General features: G+C 38.6%; 1 protein-coding gene and 1 non-coding gene across 2 annotated transcripts in view; both read left to right on the top strand.

Moving 5' to 3' along the window:
- Nucleotides 1–8,134, top strand: part of LOC114404963 (bifunctional protein FolD 1, mitochondrial-like) — a 66,457-nt gene extending 58,323 nt beyond the window's left edge. Inside the window, exon 3 of the mRNA XM_028367673.1 lies at nucleotides 7,901–8,134. Within this exon, the coding sequence (XP_028223474.1) occupies nucleotides 7,901–8,134 (234 nt within the window). The remainder of the gene's footprint in view (nucleotides 1–7,900) is intronic.
- On the top strand, nucleotides 1,558–1,664 carry LOC114407974. Its single transcript, XR_003665777.1, has one exon. It is a non-coding gene; the product is annotated as a small nucleolar RNA R71 (small nucleolar RNA).
- Nucleotides 8,135–23,881: the final 15,747 nt, after the last annotated feature.

Genomic DNA, 23,881 nt, shown 5'->3' with positions numbered 1-23,881 from the left:
GAAAATCCATCTTCCATATTCAAAATATAAAAATCAACAGGGAAAATCAGTTCACCAACTCTAACTAAGACATTTTCTATGAAACCAACAGGATAGGCAACACTTCTATTAGCTAAATGAATTACCACATCAGTTGACTGCAAGGGACCTAGAGATAGAGAATTAAAAATAGACAGAGGCATAACACTAACAGAAGCTCCTAAATCTAGCATGGCATTCTCGAACTTACTATTCCCTATAATACAAGGTATGCTGAATGTACCTGGATCTTTACATTTTTCAGGAATTTGGGGAACAAATTTACCAATCAATGCGGAGACATTTCTGCCTATGCTAATTCATTCACTTCCTTTAAGCTTACGCTTATTAGTGCACAGCTCCTTCAAGAATTTAGCATATCTTGGAATTTGCTTAATTGCATCCAGCAGAGGTATATTTACCTCTACTTTTCTAAATGTTTCCAAGATCTCTTTCTCTGCCTCTTCCATTTTTTGTTGGAAACTGCTCTTGGAGGGAATGGAAGAGGGGGAATGTGCTGCTTCTGCAAATCAGAATTACCTGTGGAAGAAGATTCACCTGCACAGAAATTGTTAGGTAAATTTTTGTCATCACCTTTTTCTGGAGTAGAGTGAAGTTTGGCAGGTTCATTTGCAGATGAGGAAGGTGCTACGGGTTGAGGTCCTTGACACTGCTTTCCCGACCTCAATGAAATGGCACTGACATTTTTGGGATTTTGGATAGCTTGAGAAGGTAGCTTGTCAGAATTCTGGGACTGTTGCTGATTCAATTGTGTAGCTAATTGTCCCATCTGATTAGTCAAGCTCTGAATGGAAGCTCTGGTCTCTTGTTGAAACTGCATGTTCTGCATAGTCATTTGCCTCACAAGTTCTTCGAGGGAAGGTTGTGGAGGGGCCTCAACTGTTGGTTGTTTCTGGGGTTGTTGCTGTTGTTGGATTGGTGGAGGAATGTATGGTCTGCTTGGGCCAGCAGCATTTTGGAAGGAAGGAGCAGGCTGCTGTTGTTGTTGCTGAGGGCTGGACCATCTGAGATTAGGGTGATTCCTCCATCCAGGGTTGTATCTGTTGCTGGAAAGGTCATAATTGTTCTGTTGTGGTTGATTTTGCTGCCGAGGTTGAGGAGGTCTATTGTAAATATTTGCAGCATAAGCTTCGGGTTGCTCAATTGCTCCAGGTTGCTGCATGGAAGGGCAAAGGTCTGTATGGTGGTCAGCAGAGGAGCACAAACCACAGACCCTTGCAACAGGTACAGATTTCTGGTTCAAGGCCAGCTAGGTTACCAAGTTAACCAATGCATCCAGTTTGCCTTCAAGCTTCTTAGTTTCAGATGATGCAATTGAGTTTGTAGCTACCTCATGCACTCCTCTAATGACTATAGCATCATTTCTGGCGCTAAACTGCTGGGAGTTGGAAGCCATCTTCTCAATTAAATTTCTAGCTTCAACAGGAGTCATGTCTCCAAGGGCTCCACCACTGGTAGCATCTATCATACTTCTCTCCGAGTCCTTCATAAAAATATTGGAGAAGAAGCTGCTCCGAAATCTGATGGTGAGGGCAACTGGCACATAGTTTTTTAAATCTCTCCCAGTATTCATACAGGCTCTCTCCACTGAATTGTCTAATACCTGAGATATCCTTTCTGATGGTTGTGGTCCTGGAAGCAGGGAAAATTTTTTCTAAGAATACTCTCTTCATGTCATCCCAGCTCGTGATGGACCTTGGAGCAAGGTAATACAGCCAGTCCTTTGCCACTCCTTCTAAAGAATGAGGGAAAGCCTTCAGAAATATGTGGTCCTCTTGGACATCTGGGGTTTTCATGGTGGAGCAGATAATATGAAATTCCTTCAAATGTTTGTGTGGGTCTTCACCTGCAAGGCCATGAAACTTTGGAAGCAAATGAATCAGTCCAGTTTTAAGAACATATGGGACATCCTCATCAGGGTATTGGATGCACAAGCTTTCGTAGGTGAAATCAGGTGCAGCCATTTCCCTTAGAGTCCTCTCACGGGGTGGAGGTTGTGCCATATTCTCAGAATGTTCAAAATCAGAATGCTCAGAATCAGAATGCTCTAAATCAGGATGTTCAAAATCACCAATAACAGAATGCACAGATTCACCAGTAATGGAATGCTCAGGATGATCAAAAGGTATAAAATGATGCCTAACTAATCTATGAAATGTCCTATCTATCTCAGGATCAAAGGGTTGTAAGTCAGATGGATTGCCTCTAGTCATACACCACATTCAGCATGCACAACTAGTTGCCTTGTCATGTAAATAAAGGTGCAGGTTTGAACTACAGCTACCCTCAAATGATATCCAAATGACTTGAAATTTTGTGAGCAACCTTATAAAATGATGAGAAGATAGCACAAAAAATTTCAGGCAAAAATTCAAAGTCTAACTATGGAAGCTAAAAATGGTAGGTTAAGAAAAATAAGTGAATAAAACTTGAAAAATAAAAAAACTTTTGACAGAACCACTATTTTTGGACGATGGAGACCTCAGCCAGCCTATGGCAGGCTGTCACAGCATAGGAAATTTTTTTCTACCCCAAATACATATATAATAATTGCGATTCTGATAACTGGAGCAAAAGTTATGGCCGTTTGAAGTTTCGACAAACACAAAATTTGCTACTTTTTTGGAACTTTCAAATCTGACCAAACTAAAGGCTCTAGCTATTTTTCCCACAAAATATAGGTTAAAAGAAGTTACCACAAAAAAATTCAGCCAAAAATAACAACCCTAGCTACTAAAACAAAAAATCTCAAATAATTCAACATGGGTGGTCGCTATAATCCGTCTCTACTTGATTTCTACTACTACTCTGTTTTGCCGCAAGCAAAAGTGGTTGCTAAGTCCGTCGCAAAACACTATTCACAACAAAACACCCAAGACTGAAACAGGGAAAGCGCTTAATAGGAAAACTGAAACAGAAAACACACTAAACAAAATACCAGGACACTAAACAACACTAACACACATACTAACACAATACTAACAATTAAACTTAAAACACGAAAGAATTAAACACACAACACTAGCTAGTTATTATGAACCTTTGGACACTGCTCCCCGGTAACGGCACCAAATTTGATCGAGGTCATACCCGAATCAAATAAACATGAAAATGCAGTAACTAGGAAGTGATCCTAGGTCGTTTCCCAACGAGCAATGATAAACCAATTGTTCATAATATACTTACAGTAACAGTAACGATTAGGGGGGGGTTTGTTTGTTGTGTGATTTAAGGAGCAGAACAACTAAACTGGAATACGAAACTAATAATATTAAAAATGGGTTGTTTCCTTTGATTCAGAAGCAATTCTCTTATCCTGGGTTATGGAGAATTCGTCCCTAACAGTTAACCACTTAATCCAACCCTATTTCAATTTACTAAGCGAAAATCAACCTAGGGTTGTCAATACGTGATTAGGCACCACATACACCAGTTAGCCCTTCGTCCATTAAGCATGAACGCAAGTTAGGCTCAGAGGCAATTAATCGAACACGAAGCGTGCACTGATTAATGTTCACGAATTTGGGTTAACTGGTGAAGGGAAAACTTCCAGGGAACCACATTATAAACGAAACCACAAAGAGAGTTGGGCTTCTTCCTCAGAAGGAAACAACACCAGAATAATTAGCCTTCCATAGATTCAAACAGAAAACGTAAATGAAACATGAAGCAGAAACGTAAATAAACAAAAACGTAAATGAGACAGAAACGAAAATGAAAACAGAAACGTAAATGAAAGTAGAAGAAGAAACAAGAACGAAATTGTAATTAGAAGCAGGAAATCGAAAATTGCATTAAGAACGAAACAATAGCATTAGAACAGAAAAACTTCAAAACCATAAACCCTAAGCTCTGAGTAATAGTCTAACAGAATGCCCTGCACGAATCCCAAGGCTGCTATTTAAAAAGAGTCACTCAAAGTCACTGGGCCCTCTTACAATACTCTGGCCCAAAACGAAATAAACACTGAACCACATAAAATAAAATTGCAAAATTTCCTAATTAGAAATTTACTAAGGTAAGCGCTGCTTTATTTGCCCTCTTCAAGTCCACAACCAAAATTCGGATTAAGCCCAATGTTTCATTAATTCCTGAAATTAGATTAAAAACATCAAATTAGCTAAATGAGCCCAAATAATAAAACTGCCTAATTAATTGACAATTAAGACCAATCAGTAATTAAAATGGTGCAAAAGGGGTTTAGAAAATAGAAGAAAATGATGGCACATCAAAACCCCCGATACTTAGCCTTTTGCACTCCTGGGCAAAATGAAACAAAGAACAAAATCTTTGTAAATTTTGGGCCCATGGGCTAAGTGGAATTTCGGGCCTTAGGGTTCTTATGAGCCTTAGGGTAGATTTCGGGCCCATGGGCTAAGTACGAGCCCACTTATCTTTGTAAATATTAGATTAAGGTTTCATTATTTTTGGGCCTTGTATTTAGGGCTCCATAATGTAGGTAGGGTACCCTAGAAATATAGGATTTTTCAGCCCTTGTATTTTAGGGCACCTAGACTAGTTTTTGTATTAGGGATAGTTTTGTAATTTCACATGCACTAAGTGGATATTTGATGTGTGTGGTTGGAAATAAATTTAATTGAATTGGTAGAAGCCCAATCCAATTAAATTTTAGAGGGGGAGGTGAGCAATTGCTTACTACACCCCATTGCCACATCATATAGTCACACTTTGTGCATGTCCTTCATGCTTTTCATGCCTCATGACACCTAACCACACTTAGTGGAGAATCTTGGAATTGATCTTGGATTAGTGGGCTGAACCATAACTAAAATTCACTAATCATAATTAGTGAAATTTTGGCTCCAAAGTTTGGCTCCACAAATTCAAGTGAAATTTGAATTTCCCTCCAATTTTGTGTGACACTTAGGCTATAAATAGAGGTCATGTGTGTGCATTTTTTTCAACTTTGGTCATTTGAATATCAAACTTCAGATTTCAAAGCTCATTTAGAGCACAAAATTTCTTGCTCTTCTCTCCCTCTCCCTTCATTCATCTCCTTCTTCCTCCAAGCTCTTATCCATGGCCTCCTATGGTGGTGAGCTTCTTCTAGACTCATCTTCTCCTTGAAGTGGCGTCTCCTCTCTCTCTTCCCTCTCCATTCCGCTGCCATTCATCTTCCAAGAAGCAAAGGAATCCATTGATGAAGAAGATCCTAGGCCTACAAGCTCCAATGGAGCTTGCATCAGTGTGTGTGTGTGTCTTTGTCTCTTTATGTTTGTATGTGTGTCTGTCTATGTGTGTGAGTGTGTTTGTGTATGTGTGTGTCTGTGACTCAGTGTGTGTGTCTGTGGCTCAGTGTGTTTGTGTGTTTGTCTGTCTCTTTATGTGTGTGTGACACTGTGAGTGTGTGTGTGTGTGTCTCATTGTAGGGTAGCAAAGGATCATTAAATTGTAAACATCATCAGCCACATGATGAGGGAAGCAGTATCAAATCAATGCTTTACAAGCTTTTTGGTGGGGAGCAATAAGGTGCCTGTGGATGTTCTTCAATACGCTGACGATACGATATTCTTTGGAGAAGCATCTATGGCAAATGTCAAAACTGTGAAGGTTACTCTCAGGAGTTTGAGCTGATTTCTGGATTGAGAATTAATTTTGCTAAGAGAAAATTTGGAGTTGTTGGTCAATCTGAGGAGTGGTGTCTTCATGCTGCAAACTACCTCAATTGTGCTTTGCTCCAAATTCCTTTATGCTATTTAGGTATTCCGATTGGTGTCAATCCCAAAAGAAAGGAAGGTGATATCCTATAATTAGGAAATTTGAGGATAGGCTGAAAAGCTGGAAGATGGGTAGGGGTGACCAAATCCTGTTCTGGGAAGATGCTTGGGCTGAGGATGGGATTCCCCTGAAAGACCAATTTCCAGAAAGGCAGAAATTGATGGTTTCTGGGTGGAAAATCCTAATTTGCTTAAGGCAGAAATTCTGCAGCATTAGCAGAGCAGATTCAAATTAATTGAAGTTATGTACAAGCACTGCAGCTTTTACAAAAATAAGCACTGCAGCTTATTTAAGGCAGAAATTCTGCAGCATCTGCAGTATGTGGGTGGAAAAATAAGCACCGCAGCTTTTAAAATTAAATTAATTGAACTTATGTACAAGCACAAGTTCAAATTAATAAGGTTTGACAGAAGGTTTTCTGTTTTTTAAAAAAATTTCACTACAGCTTTTAGAGAAGTTAAAATGGAAGCATCTTTATTAATTACAATTGAAGTATATAAGTTGGTTTTAACATATAGGAGATAAGGTTTAATTACAACAGGGAGTGGTTATTCAAAATAACTTTGATGAAGGTGGGGGATGGAGAGAAAATTAGATCCTAAGGGACTCAATTCCTCATTCATTGAAACCAGTATGCAACATTTTACATGAAACACCAGCATATAACATTTTAAAGCAAACACCACTATATAATATTTTAAATGAAACAGCAGTATATACATACTTGTTCCTATGTACGTACCTGGAGTTGCTATAACCCGAACGACCTTCAACAACAATGTCAATTAAAAGTAGTCTATGATAACATGAAAAAAACAAAAAACCAATGGTCATGGACATGGCTGACACATTTGGAGAAGGATTTTGGTATTCATTTCAACCAATGCTCATCCAATATCAGAGCAGGATTTAATCCTTTAAAAGAAATGGAAGCCATTACACCAAAGTCAATACTCATGAATGCTATAACATCCATCAAGAATCATAACAAAGCAGTAATTAAAATTAAATTCATCTTAGTTTTTCTATTTTATGATCACTCCCGATTCAAGACAAAATCAATTACTAATTATCATGTATTCTTTTCTAAAATGGCCTTGGGTTTGAAGATCAATTTTGCCAAAAGCCAAATTGGGGTTATGGGGGTTCAGGCCAGTTGGATTCAGGAAGTAGCCCAATTATTTATTTGTTTGTATGTTTGTTTGTTTTTTCTTGATACGTGGTTGAGGGTGTAAAGATTAGTATTTAGTACGTTTGGTAAAAGGAACGAAAAGGAAGACCTACACTATACTATACAACAATGTGAGACTGAGATTGAGAAATATCGGAATCTGCGGTTGGTGTCTGCCAATACTGTCACAAGAAAATTGTCTCCTTTGTGAGGCAAGGTTATTAATGCTATTATTGAATCTTTTTAAAAATGTTATCCACTAGTATATACACATAGGAGAAAAGGTTCAAGTTGAGGAACACACACATGTGGAGGACAGCCAAAGAGGTAGGTAAGGGGCTTTTAGAAGTTAGGACAGCCTCCCACGAGTACCTAAGCACATGACAAACTCGTGTTGCTGTGCTGGTTGTCACCACACACTACAAAAACAAAACAATCATGTAAATGCAAATCGTACGCCACAGACTCACTCTCTGCATAATGTAATGTATATATTTTCCTTTCATTTTTTCATCTTTGTTTGATTTTCTTCCCATCCCATGTGGTGTGCAGCAAGAGAGAACCCCTTAGGTTTCTCCTCCTTTTTGGGTTAGCTAAGAAGCTCATTATAGGATGTGGTGTGCAGCAAGACTAGAAGACTTTATAATCAGCCTCATGATCTTAGCTGAGTTGTTCATTCTCTTTAAAAACACAGAGGATCATTTTCTTTTGCACATTAAAAACAGTGCATCAAATTTTGGTTTAGAAGCAAAATGCAGTTAAAATGAGATGTTTTCACTAATTAAAAAAAAGAGGCTTCAAGTGTGGTAACGTAACTCAACTCATGTCATTATGTGCCATAGTTTAACATATATAACTGGTGGAGGATTTGGTCTAGAATTGCAAGTACAGTCAAAAAAGAGTGTTGTATAATTAAAACTAGTGAATAATCCTGTAATTTTGAAAACTAAGCTGGTTGATTGGGGTTCGAAGCCCTTTAGGGTGCTGGATTCGTGGCTCAATCAAAAAGGGTATCAAAGGATGGTGAAGGAGACTTGGTCTAAGGATCAGCAGGGTGGATGGGGGGGTATTGTTCTTAAAAACAAGCTGAGAAATCTTAAAAATGCCATCAAACAGTGGAGTAAAGTTAATGTTGATATTAATGTTAGTAAAATCCAGAGATTGAGGCAGCAGCTTAATGACTAGGAAATTACAGCTGCTGATAGACCTTTATCTCAAGATGAAGTCAAAGTCAAGAAATCTATTCAATAAGAGCTGTGGGAGGTTTCAAATGCTTATGAATCCATGCTGAGACAGAAATCTAGAGACAAATGGATTAAGGAAGGTGATAGCAATACAGCTTATTTTCACAAAGTTTTAAATTGCAGAAGAAATTACAATGCTCTTCAGGGTCTCTTCATTGATGGTAATTGGGTCCAACAGCCTGACCGGGTCAAGGATGAAGTTCTTAATTTCTTTCTTCATAGATTTAATGAAGTCAAGATGTTCAGACCCACTCTTGATGGGGTATCCTTCCAGTCCATTGATCAGAATCAAAGAGAGGGACTCATTGCCCCTTTTTCTGACCAAGAGATTAAAGACGTTGTTTGGAGTTGTGGTGGAGATAAATGCCCGGGTCCCGATGGTTTTAATTTCAACTTTATTAAGGCTTTTTGGAAGAATCTGTCTAAGTTTAATGCCCGGGAATCAAGAATCTGTCTAAGTTTAATGCAGCTCTCATGGGAAGATGGATTTGGGATTTATAATGTAAACAAAATCAGTTTTGGCTCAGGGTTCTAAATTCCAAGTATGGAGGATGGCCAGCCTTGCAGAATGGCGGAGTTCATTGTGGGGATTGTCATTGGTGGAGGGACCTCAGGAAAATATATCAGCACAATGACTTCAAGATTATTCATCAAAACATGGCTTGGAAGGCAGATTGTGGGGATAAAATTCGATTTTGGAAAGACAACTGGCTGGGGGAGGACTGCAACTTGGAACAGAAATATCCTCAGCTCTTCATTATTAGTAAGTAGCAGAATGATCTCATTTCAAACATGGGTAGCTTCTACCAGAACAATTGGAGATGGGATTTGAAATGGAGGAGACACTTATTCGAGCATGAGGAGGGAGTAGCTGTGGCTTTCATGGAAGAGATCAGTTCTTATCCCATTGAGTGTCATCAGAAAGATAACTTACTATGGAAAGCTGATCCTACTGGGATGTACTCTACTAGATCAGCTTATAGACTTATGTTAAATCTAAAGGATAGGCTTATTTGGAAATTAAAAATCCCCCCAAAGGCTGCCATTTTCACTTGGAGGCTTATAAAGGATAGGCTCCCTACTAGAGCTAACCTTCATAGAAGAAATGTGGGGACTTGTGGAGGCCTTTGGTTAATCTGGGGTGTTTTTGTCTGTTGGTGGGGACTTGTGATGGGTTTATATGTGTTTTTTGGGAGGCTGGCAGCATAGCTGCTGTTGTAAAATTGCACTTAAGTACCTCTGGTAGTATTGCTCTTATTAATAATACTATATATTTTCTGCCTTCCAAAAAAACATTTGAGGGATTGGAGAATCTGCCACCTCCAGATACTCCTATTGTGTATGTTTCAAATCATCAGAGTTTTCTAGACATATATACTCTTCTTACTTTAGGAAGAAGCTTTAAGTTCATAAGCAAGACTGGGATATTCCTCTTTCCAATAATTGGGTGGGCGATGTTTCTTTTGGGCATCATTCCTTTGAAGCGCATGGACAACCGAAGTCAGCTGGTATTCCTTCACTATTATTATTATTACAATTAATTTTAACTAGTTCTTCTTAATAAGAAGTCAGTGTTTTGTGTGAAATTATTTTCCCCCTTTGGATTAAATGATACCAATAACCTTGAAGTCATGGTTTTGTTTTCTTCTTAACATATAGGACTGCCTTAAACGATGCATGGATCTTATCAAGAAAGGAGCCTCTGTTTTTTTTTTTCCAGAGGGAACACACAGTAAAGATGGAAGACTAGGCACATTCAAGGTGAGTTTGTGTCAAAAATTTTGTAATCATTATCATCTTTATATATAATTATGATTTAAGCCAGCTGGTATTCCTTCACTATTATTATTATCATCTTTGTATTAGCAATGTTGTATTAGAAAGTAGTTCTGTATTATAAACTGAATGTATAATAGCTTTGGTAATAGCTTGAGTAATTAGGAAGTGTGTAGTTAGTTACCGCATATGGAGTGAGAATGCTCTTTGTAGGACACTTTTGTCTCTAGGACTGCGAGTGTATTTTTGTATTGTGTGTGATTTGTGTGTTCAATATTATATTTTATTCATTTATCAATTGGTGTTCTATCATTTTGGTCCGACCTGCTGAATCGAAAAGAGGAGGTTCTGTGGCCAGTGAATTCATCATTTCGGCTCAACTAAGGTGATCAAGAGTATGTATTTGTTTGAGGAAAAACTTGAAGGCTGGAAGCTAAAATTGATGCCAGCAGGGAAGAAAAGATAGGACATTAAGGAAATTTCAATTATTGAGAGGTTGTTGAGTCACTGTAAGAATGTTTCTCTGGTTAGTACTGTGAATTCCTTTAGCTTGTGCTCCCACAAAATTTGAAGCACCCTTCGATCTGTGTGGCATTGTCGTTCACCAATTTGAGAACAACTAAACACTTTATAATTTCTACTGTCACAGACAAGGCCAAAATGGAAAGGAGTCTCAAAATAAAAGCAACAAAAAATAGTAGAAGCAATGACATGGCATATGCAATTTCAGCAACACAGAGAGAGAGAAAGAGAGAGAGAGATGGACAGGCCCTGTAGAAGCAAACTTTGGTTGTGCTTTTTTTATTATTATAATTATAATATTATAATATTTAAAGGGTAAAGTTTTATGCTTAGTAATTTAGCCAATTTCTTTTCATTCTCTTTTTACTCTAACCAAACAATTAAAAATAAATTATTTTTTTCCTTTTGTAATTCCATCAATCCAAACAATACATAAGAGTAACTGAGGCACCTTTGGCTTAGGACAATTTTAAGGTAGCCTTTTTGCAAGGTTTGGAGGGAGAAATGTTGAAAATCCTTATGTAAAGATGAAAGATTTGAAGCAAACAGGGACTGTTGATGACTATATAGAAGCTTTTATATTCTTGTCTTCCTAATAGGAAATTGCTAGAGGACCAATACTTGGGTTATTTTGTGGAACACTTGTTACAACTTAACATTAAACGGAAACTGCAGAGTGGCAGAGATAAAGCTTGGCATTCCCATTGGTGGAAGGACCTTAGAAGACTTTATAATCAGCCTGATTTCCACAGTATCCACCAGAATATGGTATGGAAGGTTGGTTGTGGGGACAAAATCAAATTTTGGCAAGATTCTTGGCTGAGTGAGGGCTGTAAGCATTTCAAAAAAAGATTCTTGGCAATATGGAAGGAAGGTTAGTTTATTAATAATATTCAAAGAAAGATTCTCAGAGCAGAACCCTTGTAGACCAACCCTGGATGGGATTCAGTTTTCTTCTCTTGGCCAAGGGCAGAAGGAAAGCCTTGTTGCTAGATTCTCTGAAGTGGAAATCAAGTCTGCAGTTTGGGCTTGTGGTGGAGATAAAAGCCCTGGCCCGGATGGTTTGTACTTCAACTTTATCAAGCAGTTTTGGGAAATTCTAAAACCTGATTTCATCAAGTTCTTCGATGAGTTCTTCATTAATGGCATATTCCCCAAAGGAAGCAATGCATCCTTCATAGCCCTTATCCCCAAGATCATTAACCCTCAATCTCTTAATGATTATAGACCCTGTTTTTTGGAACTGCAACTACAGCTAATGTTAGAGTCATGAAATCTATCCTGAGAATTTTTTAGTTGGCTTCAGGGCTCAAGATCAACTATGCTAAAAGTCAATTTGGGTGCTTGGGTAAATTTGTGGCTTGGTGCAGGGAAGCAGCTAACTTTCTTAATTGTGGCCAGCTGGATTTTCCTTTTTCTTACCTTCGAATTCCAGTGGGGTCGACGTCTAAAAGCTGGAATGTTTGGCAGCCTCTCATCAGCAAGTTTGAAACTAAACTAGCAAAATGGAAGCAGAGATGCCTATCTATGGGAGGCAGGATATCCCTCATCAATTCTGTCTTAACATCCCTTCCTATTTACCTATTGTATTTCTTTGCCTAAAAAAGTGGTGCATAAGGTAGTATCTATCCAGAGGAAGTTTTTATGGGGAGGAGGCTCTGAGGCAGCCAAGATTGCCTGGGTTAATTGGGACTCTATGTGTCTTTCCAAGAACAAAGGAGGGCTCAGGATTAAAGACATGTCCAACTTTAATAAAGCCTTGCTTGCTAAATGGGGGTGGGAATTGGCAAACAATCAGAATCAGCTCTGGGCTAGAGTCTTGTTATCCAAATATGGAGGGTGGAATGCACTATGTTATGGTAGGGACAGTGCACATTTCTCTCATTGGGCTATATTTTTGTAGTTGGGTTTGGCAGAATCTGCCTTTGTAATTATATATTATTTTCAGTACACCTAGTACTGAAGCTTTATTAATACTATCTGATTTTTGCAGTGCAAAAAAAAACACTAACTAAAAAATGGATTAAAGAGGGGGACAACAACAACTTCTATTTCCATAAACTAATCAATTACAGCAGGAGGACAAGGGGTTATGGATTGGTGGTTGAAGGACAAGGGGTTCCAGCAACTAGTGGAGCAGCAATGGGGCAACTAGTGGACCACAATTTTGCCTTGTATTTTTTTAATCCTCTCTTCAGTACACCTAGTACTGTATTATATATAATACTATTCTGTTGTGCAAAAAAAAAAAAAACCATACAAGAACAAAAAATGCTATTCAAGAAATTGAGGCAGCTACCAGATTTTTAGAACATACAACAAAGATTCATATTCATCCACATTCAGTACATTGCTGGAAACGGAAGCAGAACCTTATGGATACACAACAAGGAGCGCATAGCTTTTGATGCAAGGAAAAGCAACTGAAGAAAATAGTGACCAGAACCTAATGGATACACAGCTTTCCAAGCAACACTACCTGCATTCAAAACCCTAGCTAGTAGTAGTAACTATTTAAGAAAATAACTAACAATCTATAAGAAGAAAGAGCACAAACACCACGTACGCGGAAGCACAAACTTACAATGAAGACATGAAGCTTACCTCGAACACAACAGCGACAATGCCAGCGAGATTGTACCTCAGGTGAAATGTACCTCAGCTGACCACAAACACCACGTACTACCAGTCAAATGTACCTCAGGTGACCACCAATTCGCCAATCCTTGCACCAGAAACCAAAAAAGGTCCTTAGCTTAACCACGAGTTCTAGAAACAGACCTAGCACGGTCACGCTCTTCAGTTCAATAGAACAACACAGGTAGACGAAGCGTACCTGTCACGGTCTTCAGTGCAATGGAGAACAACAGCCTTCGATGTTAATAGTGCAATGGAGAAGAGAGCGCGAAAGGGTTCACAGAGAAGAAGAAAGCGCGAGAGGGTAAACGGAGAAGAAGGGAGCGCGAGCAAAATAGGTCGAGTCAAATACAATTTAAAATGTAAGTTTAACATCGGTTTTCAATAAAACACCGATGTTAACAAATTGATGTCAACGTTAACATCGGTTTTCTTCAAAAAACCGATGTTAACTGATTATATGTTAACAGCGGTTTTCTGAAAACCGATGTTAACGAATCGATTATAACATCGGTTTTTTTCGAAACTGATGTTAACGAAGTGACTCTAACATCGGTTTTATGAAAACCGATGTTAACGTCGCTTCGTTAACATCGGTTTTCTTGAAAATCGATGTTAGAGTCACTTCGTTAACATCGGTTTTCATAAAACCGATGTTAAGAAATACACATTATTTACAATTATGCCGTCGCGTTTACGTTAACATCGGTTTTTGACAAAACCGATGTTAATCCGCCGATGTTAAATCAGCTTTTTCTAGTAGTGGTTGGATGAATGAAGCTGGTCGACAATTACTATATTAGAAATTATTTATAATATTGTCCTTGTCAAGTCTTTCTATAGATTGCATTTCATTTTGTACATGAATGGTTGTTTCTAGTACACTCAACTTGCTATGAAGTTTTAAATCTGGAACAGGCTGCAAAGTAATTTGAATCAGTATGCAAATTAATTTTTAAATTTTTTCTCAATTCTTGTTGTCCAATTTATTAGCATAATTTTGTTATTATAATACACAAAGTTTCTTATGCCTGCTCTGTGCAGGGCTTTGAAATTGATGGAGAACTACCGGAGAAGGTTGCAAGTTATGAAGGCGTGTACTATAAATTACTTCAGCATAGGTAGTTTGTTATGTACATCAGTAGTGTCATTTTGTTCCTAAAATGAATATTTCTGGAGTTTGTATCATTTTATCTATTCTAGATTTTCAGTGCTTTAGATGGTGTGTTAGCAACAGCCTGCAAGATGACAAAGGTGCTGAAAGCAATGAACTGCATCAGGAGCCCGCTCAAGGCAGGCCCAAATGTTCAGCCTCAAGGCCCAGTTATCTACAAGACTATGAGACGTGAGTAGAGGAAAGCGCCATTGATGTACCTTAAGCTTAGTAGCTAGCTAGTTTGTTTAGTTCGTTACGGCGGTTACATATGAACTGTTAGTATCATTGATACCGTTAGTTGCGCTCGCTTGTAATAACTCTGTAGTGTATAAACATGGACTAAAGGAATGAATAATATCCATGCAAAAGCTTTACATAGTTTTCTCTCTCATAGGAGGTTACCTTCCCTCGAAGAAAGGTTCACTCACATACTCTCTCACCCTCTTCTCTCTCTTCCCTCAACCTCTACTCTAACACTGGTCCGACCTGCCGCTGTAAACAACCACCACCGTCGCCATGGCCGATCATACAACCAGAAAAAACCACGACCGACAGGCTTGAAGATGCCATCGCTCGCCTATCCAACAGCCAAACCACCCTTCTTGACAAACATGTTGATCCAGTTGACAAGTATTCAGAGCTTTCCGGGAAGGTGGATTCGATTCTCGATCACCTCCACCTCAGGTCTCCTAACCGTGGACACTCTGGCTCAAGTAACTAGTTCCACCAGCAAAATTCTCTTAAGCTGGATATTCTGAGGTTCGATGGTCGTGATCCCTTGGGATGGATATTCAAGATATCCTAGTTGTTCGAGTACCAAAACACGCCGGAAGAAGAGAGGATAATAGTAGCCTCCTTCTACCTCAACGGCGCTGCGCTAAGTTGGTACCAATGGATGTTTCGAAATGGATTTATCACATCTTGGTCAGGGTTCTTGCAAGCTTTGGAATCCAGGTTTGCTCCTTCGTTCTACGATGACCCAAAGGGGGCTCTATTCAAGTTGACACAACGAGGCACAGTAAATGAGTACTTGACTGAGTTTGAAAGGTTAGAAAATCGTGTGATAGGCTTGCCACCACCATTCTTGTTCACAGCTCTCCTTTGCCTCCGTACTATCCACCCAATCCCAACCAAAGACTGAAGCCTCCATACGTTCAACGGATGAGATAGCCCTTCGGCGTGAGAAGGGTCTATGCTATAATTGTGATGATAAATGGAGCTCTACCCATCGTTGCAAGGGGCGTGTCCTCTTGTTTATCGCAGATAACCCTACCCCTAATCCAAATGAACCTAACCTAAACCTTCCATCACCTTCTTCCTCAGACCAAGAACCTATTACCTCTCTCGACTTCGACCCCGTCACAGACTTAAACCCTCCACACGTAAGCCTTCATGCCCTCTTAGGCCTTCCTTCCTCAGAGACCTTTTGCCTTATCAGTGTTATTAACCACACCCACCTTACTATCCTCATAGACAGCAGTAGTACCCATAATTTCCTTCAACCCCGCATTGCTCAGTTTCTCCGTCTGAATACCCAAAACACCAACCCTCTCCACGTATTGGTTGGAAATGGCTCAATCCTTGACTGCAACCAAGTCTGTCCCGACACCGCGTTATCCCTCCAAGGCCGTCAGTTCACAGTGACATTCCATCTGCTTCTAATCAGTGGCGCGAACACAGTTCTTGGGCCAATAACTACTGATTACACCTCATTTTTTATGAAGTTCACATATATGGGCCGCCCAATTGGGCCATTTTTTATGAAGTTCACATATATGGTTTTTACACCTCATTCCATCTAAGCCTTATTACACCCGCCCAACCCGACCGATAACACCTTCCTCCTCACCCGATACCTGTAGTTGAAGCATTGATCTCCCAGTTCCAGCATTTGTTCCAAACACCGTCCAACCATCCCCCTCCACGACCAATAGTCCACCACATTAACCTCCTCCCAAACACTGCCCCGATAAATGTATGTCCTTACCGATATCCATAATTCCAGAAGTCTGAAATAGAAAAGCAAGTATCAGAGCTCCTTTCATCCGGATTGATCAAGCCCATACTCGTCACCGGTTCTCTTGGTGAAGAAAAAGAATGGAACCTGAAGGATGTGTGTTGATTACCGGGCACTAAACTCAGTCACCATCTGTGACCGTTTCCCTATTCCGATGATAGACGAGCTACTTGATGAGTTAGGGCACGCTTCTTGGTTTTCTAAGCTAGACCTCAGGCAGGGTTTTCATCAAATCCTGATGCATGAGCCTGATGTTAAGAAGACAGTCTTTAGAATGCACCAAGGGCACTACGAATATAGGGTGATGCCATTCGGGTTGTGCAATGCACCCTCCACTTTTCAGGCAGCCATGAATAGCTTGTTAACCTCGTTTCTTTGGCGATTTGCTACTGTGTTCTTTGACGATATCTTGGTGTATAGTAAGTCTCTATCCTCCCATATACAGCACCTCAAAATTATCTTTCATACATTGGTGCAAGGTCAGTTCTATCTTAAGCGTACCAAATGTCTTTTTGCGCAAACCCAAGTAGAGTATTTAGGGCACTTGGTTTCTAACAGAGGAGTCAAACCCGAGCCATCTAAAGTTCGTACCATGGTGCAATGGCCCTTGCCAACTTCACCCAAGGAGCTCGGAGCGTTCCTCGGACTTACTGGTTTTTATAGAAAGTTTATCAAGAACTACATGTTGATCGCGGCTCCTCTCAATTCACTACTAGGCAAAGAAGCATTCAACTGGTCTTTAACTGCAAACTCAGCGTTCGAACAAATGAAAACAGCCATGACTAGTGCCCCCGTGCTAGCTCTGCTTGACTTCGACAAACCATTCATCGTAGAAACCGATGCCTCCGATACCGGCATGGGAGTTGTCTTAATGCAGAAGGGTCATCCTCTATGCTTTGACTTACGTCCGGGAACTTCATGCAATCGTCTCGGCCGTGCGAAAATGGCGTCAATACCTGCTAGGGCATTCGTTCACCATCTTAACCGATCACAAGAGCTTCTGAGAACTAATGTCACAGGTCGTCCAAACTCTAGAATAGCATTATTATCTATCTAAACTTCTGGGATTTGACTATAAGATTCAATACAAGATGGGATCCTCTAACGCCATCGCAGATGCCCTATCCCGGAAGACATCAAGTTCCTCCGGCGAGCTTCTTCTGCTTTTAGTGCCTCACTTTGATTTCATGGACGACCTTCGGTGAACTCTCCACTCCAGTACTGAGTTTCAAACACAATTATCCTAGGTTTGTGCCCAACCTGATGGACACTCTGATTATCGGATTCACAATGATTAGTTGTTGTTTATGAATCGTATATGGCTGAATGACAATAATGTTGGACAAGTGGCCTCAAAAATTTTAAGAAGGGGGGGTTGAATTAACCAAGAGTAGGTCTCCTGAAAATCTTTTTGTAAGAATGGAGGATAGAAAGAAAATAGAATAGCACAAGTTTTTGTCCAATGAACTTTTCTTGACAAAGCAAGTGTTGAACAAAAACTCTTAGAAAGATGTAGAGAAAAAGCTATGTTGAAATTCGTGTCATGATCACACATTTATAGCCATTTGATGGCTCTTGAAGAAACCATGTTAAAAGTTGTGACTCTTGGCAATTTCTTCAAAACTAGTCACTTTAAAAGTTGTGACTCTCTTCAAAACTAGTTACTTTAAAAGTTGTGACTCTCTTCAAAACAAGTCACTTTAAAAGTTGTGACTCTTGGCAAATTCTTCAAAAACCAATCACTTTAAAAATTGTAACTCTTGGCAATTTATTTTTCAAAACCAGTCACTGGTAATCGATTACCATTATAGTGTAATCGATTACACATCAACAGTTATGACTCTTCATGTTTAGATTTGAAAACCAACGTTTAGAAACATTGGTAATTGATTACAAATGTTGTGTAATTGATTACACAAGTTTGAAAATGTTTTATCACAAGTTGTGACTTTTGAAATTTGAAATTCAATGTTCAAAAAAATTGGTAATCGATTACATGCCCATGGTAATCGATTACTACTTTTTAAAATAGTTATAAAACTGTTTTGGGCTTCTGGTAATCGATTACTGCCTTATGGTAATTGATTACCAGAGAGTAAAAAATCTTGGTAAAAGATTTTTCTTTGAAAAATTCTTTTGGACAAATTGTGTTATTCAATCTTTTCTTTGAAAAATTCTTTTTATACTTATCTTGATGCTTTTCTTGATGTTCTTGCATATCTTGAGTCTTCTCTTGAATCTTCACTTGAATCTTCTTGATTTCTTTAATCTTGTTTGAACGTATCTTTTAAAAATCTTTGGCATCATCAAAATAATCTTGGAAGCTTTGCTTCTACAAATAACCTGTATATACCTACCCTCATGCTCGAGTTCCATGCAACTCCACTAGGGGGGCATCTCGGGGTAGCCAAAACCACTCACAGATTAGAATCAAGCTTTTATTGGTCATCCCTCCAAAAGGATATCAAGTGTTTCGTCCAAGAGTGCAGCATTTGCCAACAAACAAAGCCAAGCACCCACCGCCCCGCAGGACTTCTTCAACCTCTACCAACACCCACTGGAGTTTGGGAGGATATCTCCATGGATTGCATCACTCATCTACCGCAATCTCACGGTTACATCGTCATCTTGGTCGTGGTAGATAGGTATTCCAAGGGTACTCATCTCGGAGCGTTGCCTACCACCTACTCAGCTTTTAAAGTTGCATCTCTATTCATGGATATTGTGTGCAAGCATCATGGGTTTCCAAAGAGCATCATCTCTGACAGAGATCCAGTTTTTCATAGTTTCTTTTGGCGCGAGCTTTTCTGGTTGAGTGGAACACACCTGCGCATGAGCACGGCTTATCATCCGCAATCCGATGGCCAAACCGAAGTCATGAATCGTATCTTGGAACAATATCTAAGATCCTTTGTCCATGCACAACCAGCTAATTGGTATTGATATCTCATGTTAGTGGAATGGTATTACAACATGTCTCTTCATTCTAGTTCAGGCATGACTCCATTTGAAGTGATTTACGGTAAGCCACCACCGGCACTGCCTCAATACCTTCAAGGTACATCGACAAGCGAGGCCGTTGATTCTCTGATATCATCTCACCAGGAGATTCATGAAAAGCTCCAACGGCGTTTAAGCAAGGCACATGAGACCATGAAAAGATTTGCCGACGCCAAGCGCTGGGATGTCACCTTCACCACCGGCCAATGGGTCTATGTTAAAATTTGACCTTTTCGTCGACGTTTAGTAGTAGGCCTGAGACACCCAAAGTTATCCAAAAGATTTTTTGGCCCTTTCCAAGTGTTAGAGCGTGTCGAACAAGTCTGGTATCGACTTAAATTACCAGATGAAGCACGAATTCATCCCGTCTTTTATTATTCTCTCAAGCGGGAACACCATGGTCCGCTTCCGGCATCCAGGGATACTTGGCCGTTACAGTTCATCGCTTAGAAACCAATTACTCGTCCTCTTTGTATCCTGGACTCAAAGCTCAATAACTCTACATTCCCACCAACGAGGTTCGTACTAATTCAATGGGAGGGCCAACCACCAGAAGACACAACCTGGGAAAAATGGCCGGACATTCGAGATACATACCACCTTGAGGACAAGGTGGTGTTTGAGGGCGAGGGTATTGTTAGCAACAGCCTGCAAGATGACGAAGGTGCTGAAAGCAATGAACCGCATCAGGAGCCCGTTCAAGAACCGCATCAGGAGCCCGTTCAAGGCAGGTCCAAATGTTCAGCCTCAAGACCTAGTTATCTACAAGACTATGAGACGTGACTAGAGGAAAGCACCATTGATGTACCTTAAGCTTAGTAACTAGCTAGTTTGTTTAGTTTGTTACGGCGGTTACATATGAACTATTAGTATCGTTGATACCGTTAGTTGCGCTCGCTTGTAATAACTCTGCAGTGTATAAACATGGATTTAAAGAATGAATAATATCCATGCAAAAGGTTTACATAGTTTTCTCTCTCATAGGAGGTTACCTTCCCTCGAAGAAAGGTTCACTCACATACTCTCTCACCCTCTTCTCTCTCTTCCCTCAACCTCTGCTCTAACATGGTGGCTGAATTAATCATTGAGATACTATATGCCAGTTGTATGATACATTATTTTAAAGCCAAATTTCTTCCTGCATGGTATTGATGTATTCTAGAGAGACATGTCAAGAATGGAGTTGCTGATTTATCGTGCATGTTGCTCATATTTTTAATGTCTGAAGTTTGGCTTTTGGGCCTGCAACTATTTTGTGCAACAATGGCTTCTAAAGCTTAAGCAAGATGTGACCATACCTTTGGGATTGCCTCACTAAAGTGAATTGAGAATTCTTTTATACCTGAGATTTTTTGTTTTAGTTTTCTTCATCTGTTTATGTGTGTATGTATAATATAGAAACTTTAAGATGATTCAAATTTCTTGGTTTAGGGTGATGGTAGGATGGAAATGTTTTCAAGTAGCTCAATTGAATTTCTAGTCTGTATATCAGAGCATTCATAGAATATCCTGTTACAGGAATGGATGCCCAAGTGGCTTATGGCTTCCATCATCTACGCAATGAAAAACCTTACCTTGCAAGTGGTCCAATTTCAAATAATGTATCTACGGAGATGTTGAATGTGTTTTATAAATTACCTTCTTGCTTGCTTGCTTCAATCAGTTTACTTAATTTGATGTATTTGTCATTGGATTTCAAATAGTTATTCTTTTTGTAACATGTCTGCGTTCCTTATTCTGCTATTTTGGCTGTGATTTTAAAAGTTAATATAATTATAGCTTTTAATGTCAAACGAGATTCTTTTATTATCATTGAGTTTTCAAACCCGCTATAAATTGCATGTGGGTGAAGTCATAGATCTTAACAAAGTAACTGCCAATGCATCATTGGCATCACTGTGTAGTACTAGCTTACACGCTAGAAAAGTAGAGCAGTTGGCAGTTGGCGATTGGCATGGTTTTAAATAGCCTTCCTCAACCGCAAGTGTGTTCATAATATCAAGGTATTTTCTAGCTAAGTTTTATGTTTTCGTATGGATATCGTGGATGAACGGTTTCTGGGCACATTATATGTTGTGCCATTTATAGATAGATGGCTTCAATTAAGTGGCTGGCTCCCAATTACATCTTTTTATGTGATGAACACTCTGATTAGATTAAATCTTGGATTACTGAAGGCGTTTTGCTACGTTCTCCTCCTGATACTTGATAAAGTATTAAACGTAAAAGTTGATGCATTTTGTGTCATGGGAAGATAAAAAGTATTTTATTTAGCAATTAGAAGGATTGGTTAAGAATATTTAGAGTTATTCTTACTGTATTTTGTCATAGGTTTGGGTAGCACCGTCCAGCATGTCATTTGCAAAAGGTTCCAGACCTCAATCTCCGACAAATGTTTTAAATCTGGAGCTTGTATTGTTAAGTATCTATGAGTAAATCCTTTCTAATTTTCTGTCCGATCCACCTTTGTGTGGACTGAGTATGGTCTAGCAAGATATTTGCAAGTGCAGGTAATTAATTAATTAGATAATTCTATTCTATTAATTAATTATCAATTTTTGTATCATGTCAATCTTTGTAAATTAGTTATTAGTAAGCAGGAACTTTTAATTAATGTCTTTTTGTGTCTTCAATTGTGGTGGTATAATAGGAATTTCATCCAGTGATGCTGCTACATTTGGACTTGGAGCCATGCAGATCAAAATCTACACACGTTCTAGAATAATAGATATTGCCTTCATGTAAGTATCAAATTGTCAAACTTATATATAGTTGTCATTGTTAATTAATTTTCTTAATATTAAATATATGCAGGTTGCAATGATTGGGATTGCTACTTCTTTGGTAGACAGAAGTGGAAGAAGAATGCTTCTAATAGTGAGTATTAAGAGAATTTTGTTTCTCAACAATTAAAAAAAATTACATTTTAAGATGGTTGTACGGATAACTGCCTTAGAATGTAGTACATTCTAAGACGGTCCTCTTACGGGACAATAACCGTCTTAGAATGCGCAGTACATTCTAAGATGATCGTGCTTAACTGTTGTCGTAAATGCATTAGTTTTTTATGATGTGGGCTACAATGACGTCGCGTAATCGACGTAGTATATGTTTAAAATAATCGATGTAGATTGTGCTTTTTATAGTAGTGAAGGCAGATTAAATACTAAAAAAAAAGGGCATTTCCTTTCCAAATCCTGATTGGTTGATTTGATTTTTATCTCTCTCTTGGAATTCATTAGAAGAACTAAAAAGAATGCTATCAGGTCGAAAAAAACTAAAAGTAGAAAACAATGGCTCACAAACATCAGCTTTCTTAAACTTCATTATGTAGCTGTCAATCCAGTAAGATCATTTTTTATTCTTCAACAATTAGGAGTCCCAACATACAAAGTAAACCTCATATAGGATCATATTGTTGAGGTAGAGAATATTAGAATAATCCATTCTCTCACATTGATTTGGAGCCATGACTGAGTCAAGAAATGTTCATTAAGAAACATAAATATGGCTCAGCGAAGATTTTACCAACTTATGTGTCATTTCAGGGTAGTGACGGTCAATAACATCCTTGAGGCACTTAGTTGTGTTCACCCATTCTAGTCCCTTCTTGTTTTGACATCCGCATACATGTTGTACAGTTTCATTCATGATCGTGACCAACATTTGTTTTCTAATTAAAGGTTCACTCGGTTTATTTAAGCTTGAAGAAAATTTTAAGAACCACCACAAAATGTTGAACTTAAGCAACTTATTTATATAAGTTTTTGATGTTTTAAAATGGATAGGAAACTGCCACAAATAAAAATGTTGCATGGTGACTAATGGATCGAGTAAACGGGGAAGAAAAAAAAAGCCAATTTTCAAAAGTTCAGGGACTGGTTTCGAGTGTGTTTGGTTAAATGTTTAAAAAGTACTTTTGTGTGTTGAATATACTTTAGGAGAGTAAATTTAATTTTCTAACATGTTTGAATACATTGATAAGTATGTCTGCCCATTGAGATATTGTTTGAAAACTTAACTTCGTAAAAATAATACTTAGGTTACTTTTGAAAATCGGGTTGCAAAACTTAAGTTTAATCTAAAATTAAATTTATAAACTTTAATTCAAACATACACAAATTGATAGCTTCAAGATAAATTAGTACTAACAAGTGATTCAATTGCAATACCATGCAGCCTTTTAATATCTTGTTTTGGTATAACTAGGAGGTGTATTCCTCCTTCCATGGGGTTGACCCATTTTTTGAGTAAAGTGATATGTCCAATTGTCACTTCATGTCTAAGTTGAAAATCAAATCTCAAATTTTGGTTAAAAAATTTAAGTGTTGACTTAGTTATACCAATAACTTTTTGATCAATTACATCCTATTTTTTATCTATAAAAATTAAATATGATATAAAAAATTTATAATGGAGCCTATTAATCTCTAGTACTTCTCATATAACCTACTGAACATTCATCTCCTTATGGGCAAATATCTTTCTTATCACTTTTTAGTAAGCACAACTAATAAAAAGGGAGAAGGGTGGGTCCTATCCTCTCAAAATATTTTTTCTGAAAAAATTATTCATATAAT

This window comes from Glycine soja, chromosome 3 (genome assembly GCF_004193775.1).
Source record: "Glycine soja cultivar W05 chromosome 3, ASM419377v2, whole genome shotgun sequence".
NCBI classification, from domain to species: Eukaryota; Viridiplantae; Streptophyta; class Magnoliopsida; order Fabales; family Fabaceae; genus Glycine; species Glycine soja.
This window is presented reverse-complemented; position numbering and strand designations above follow the sequence as displayed.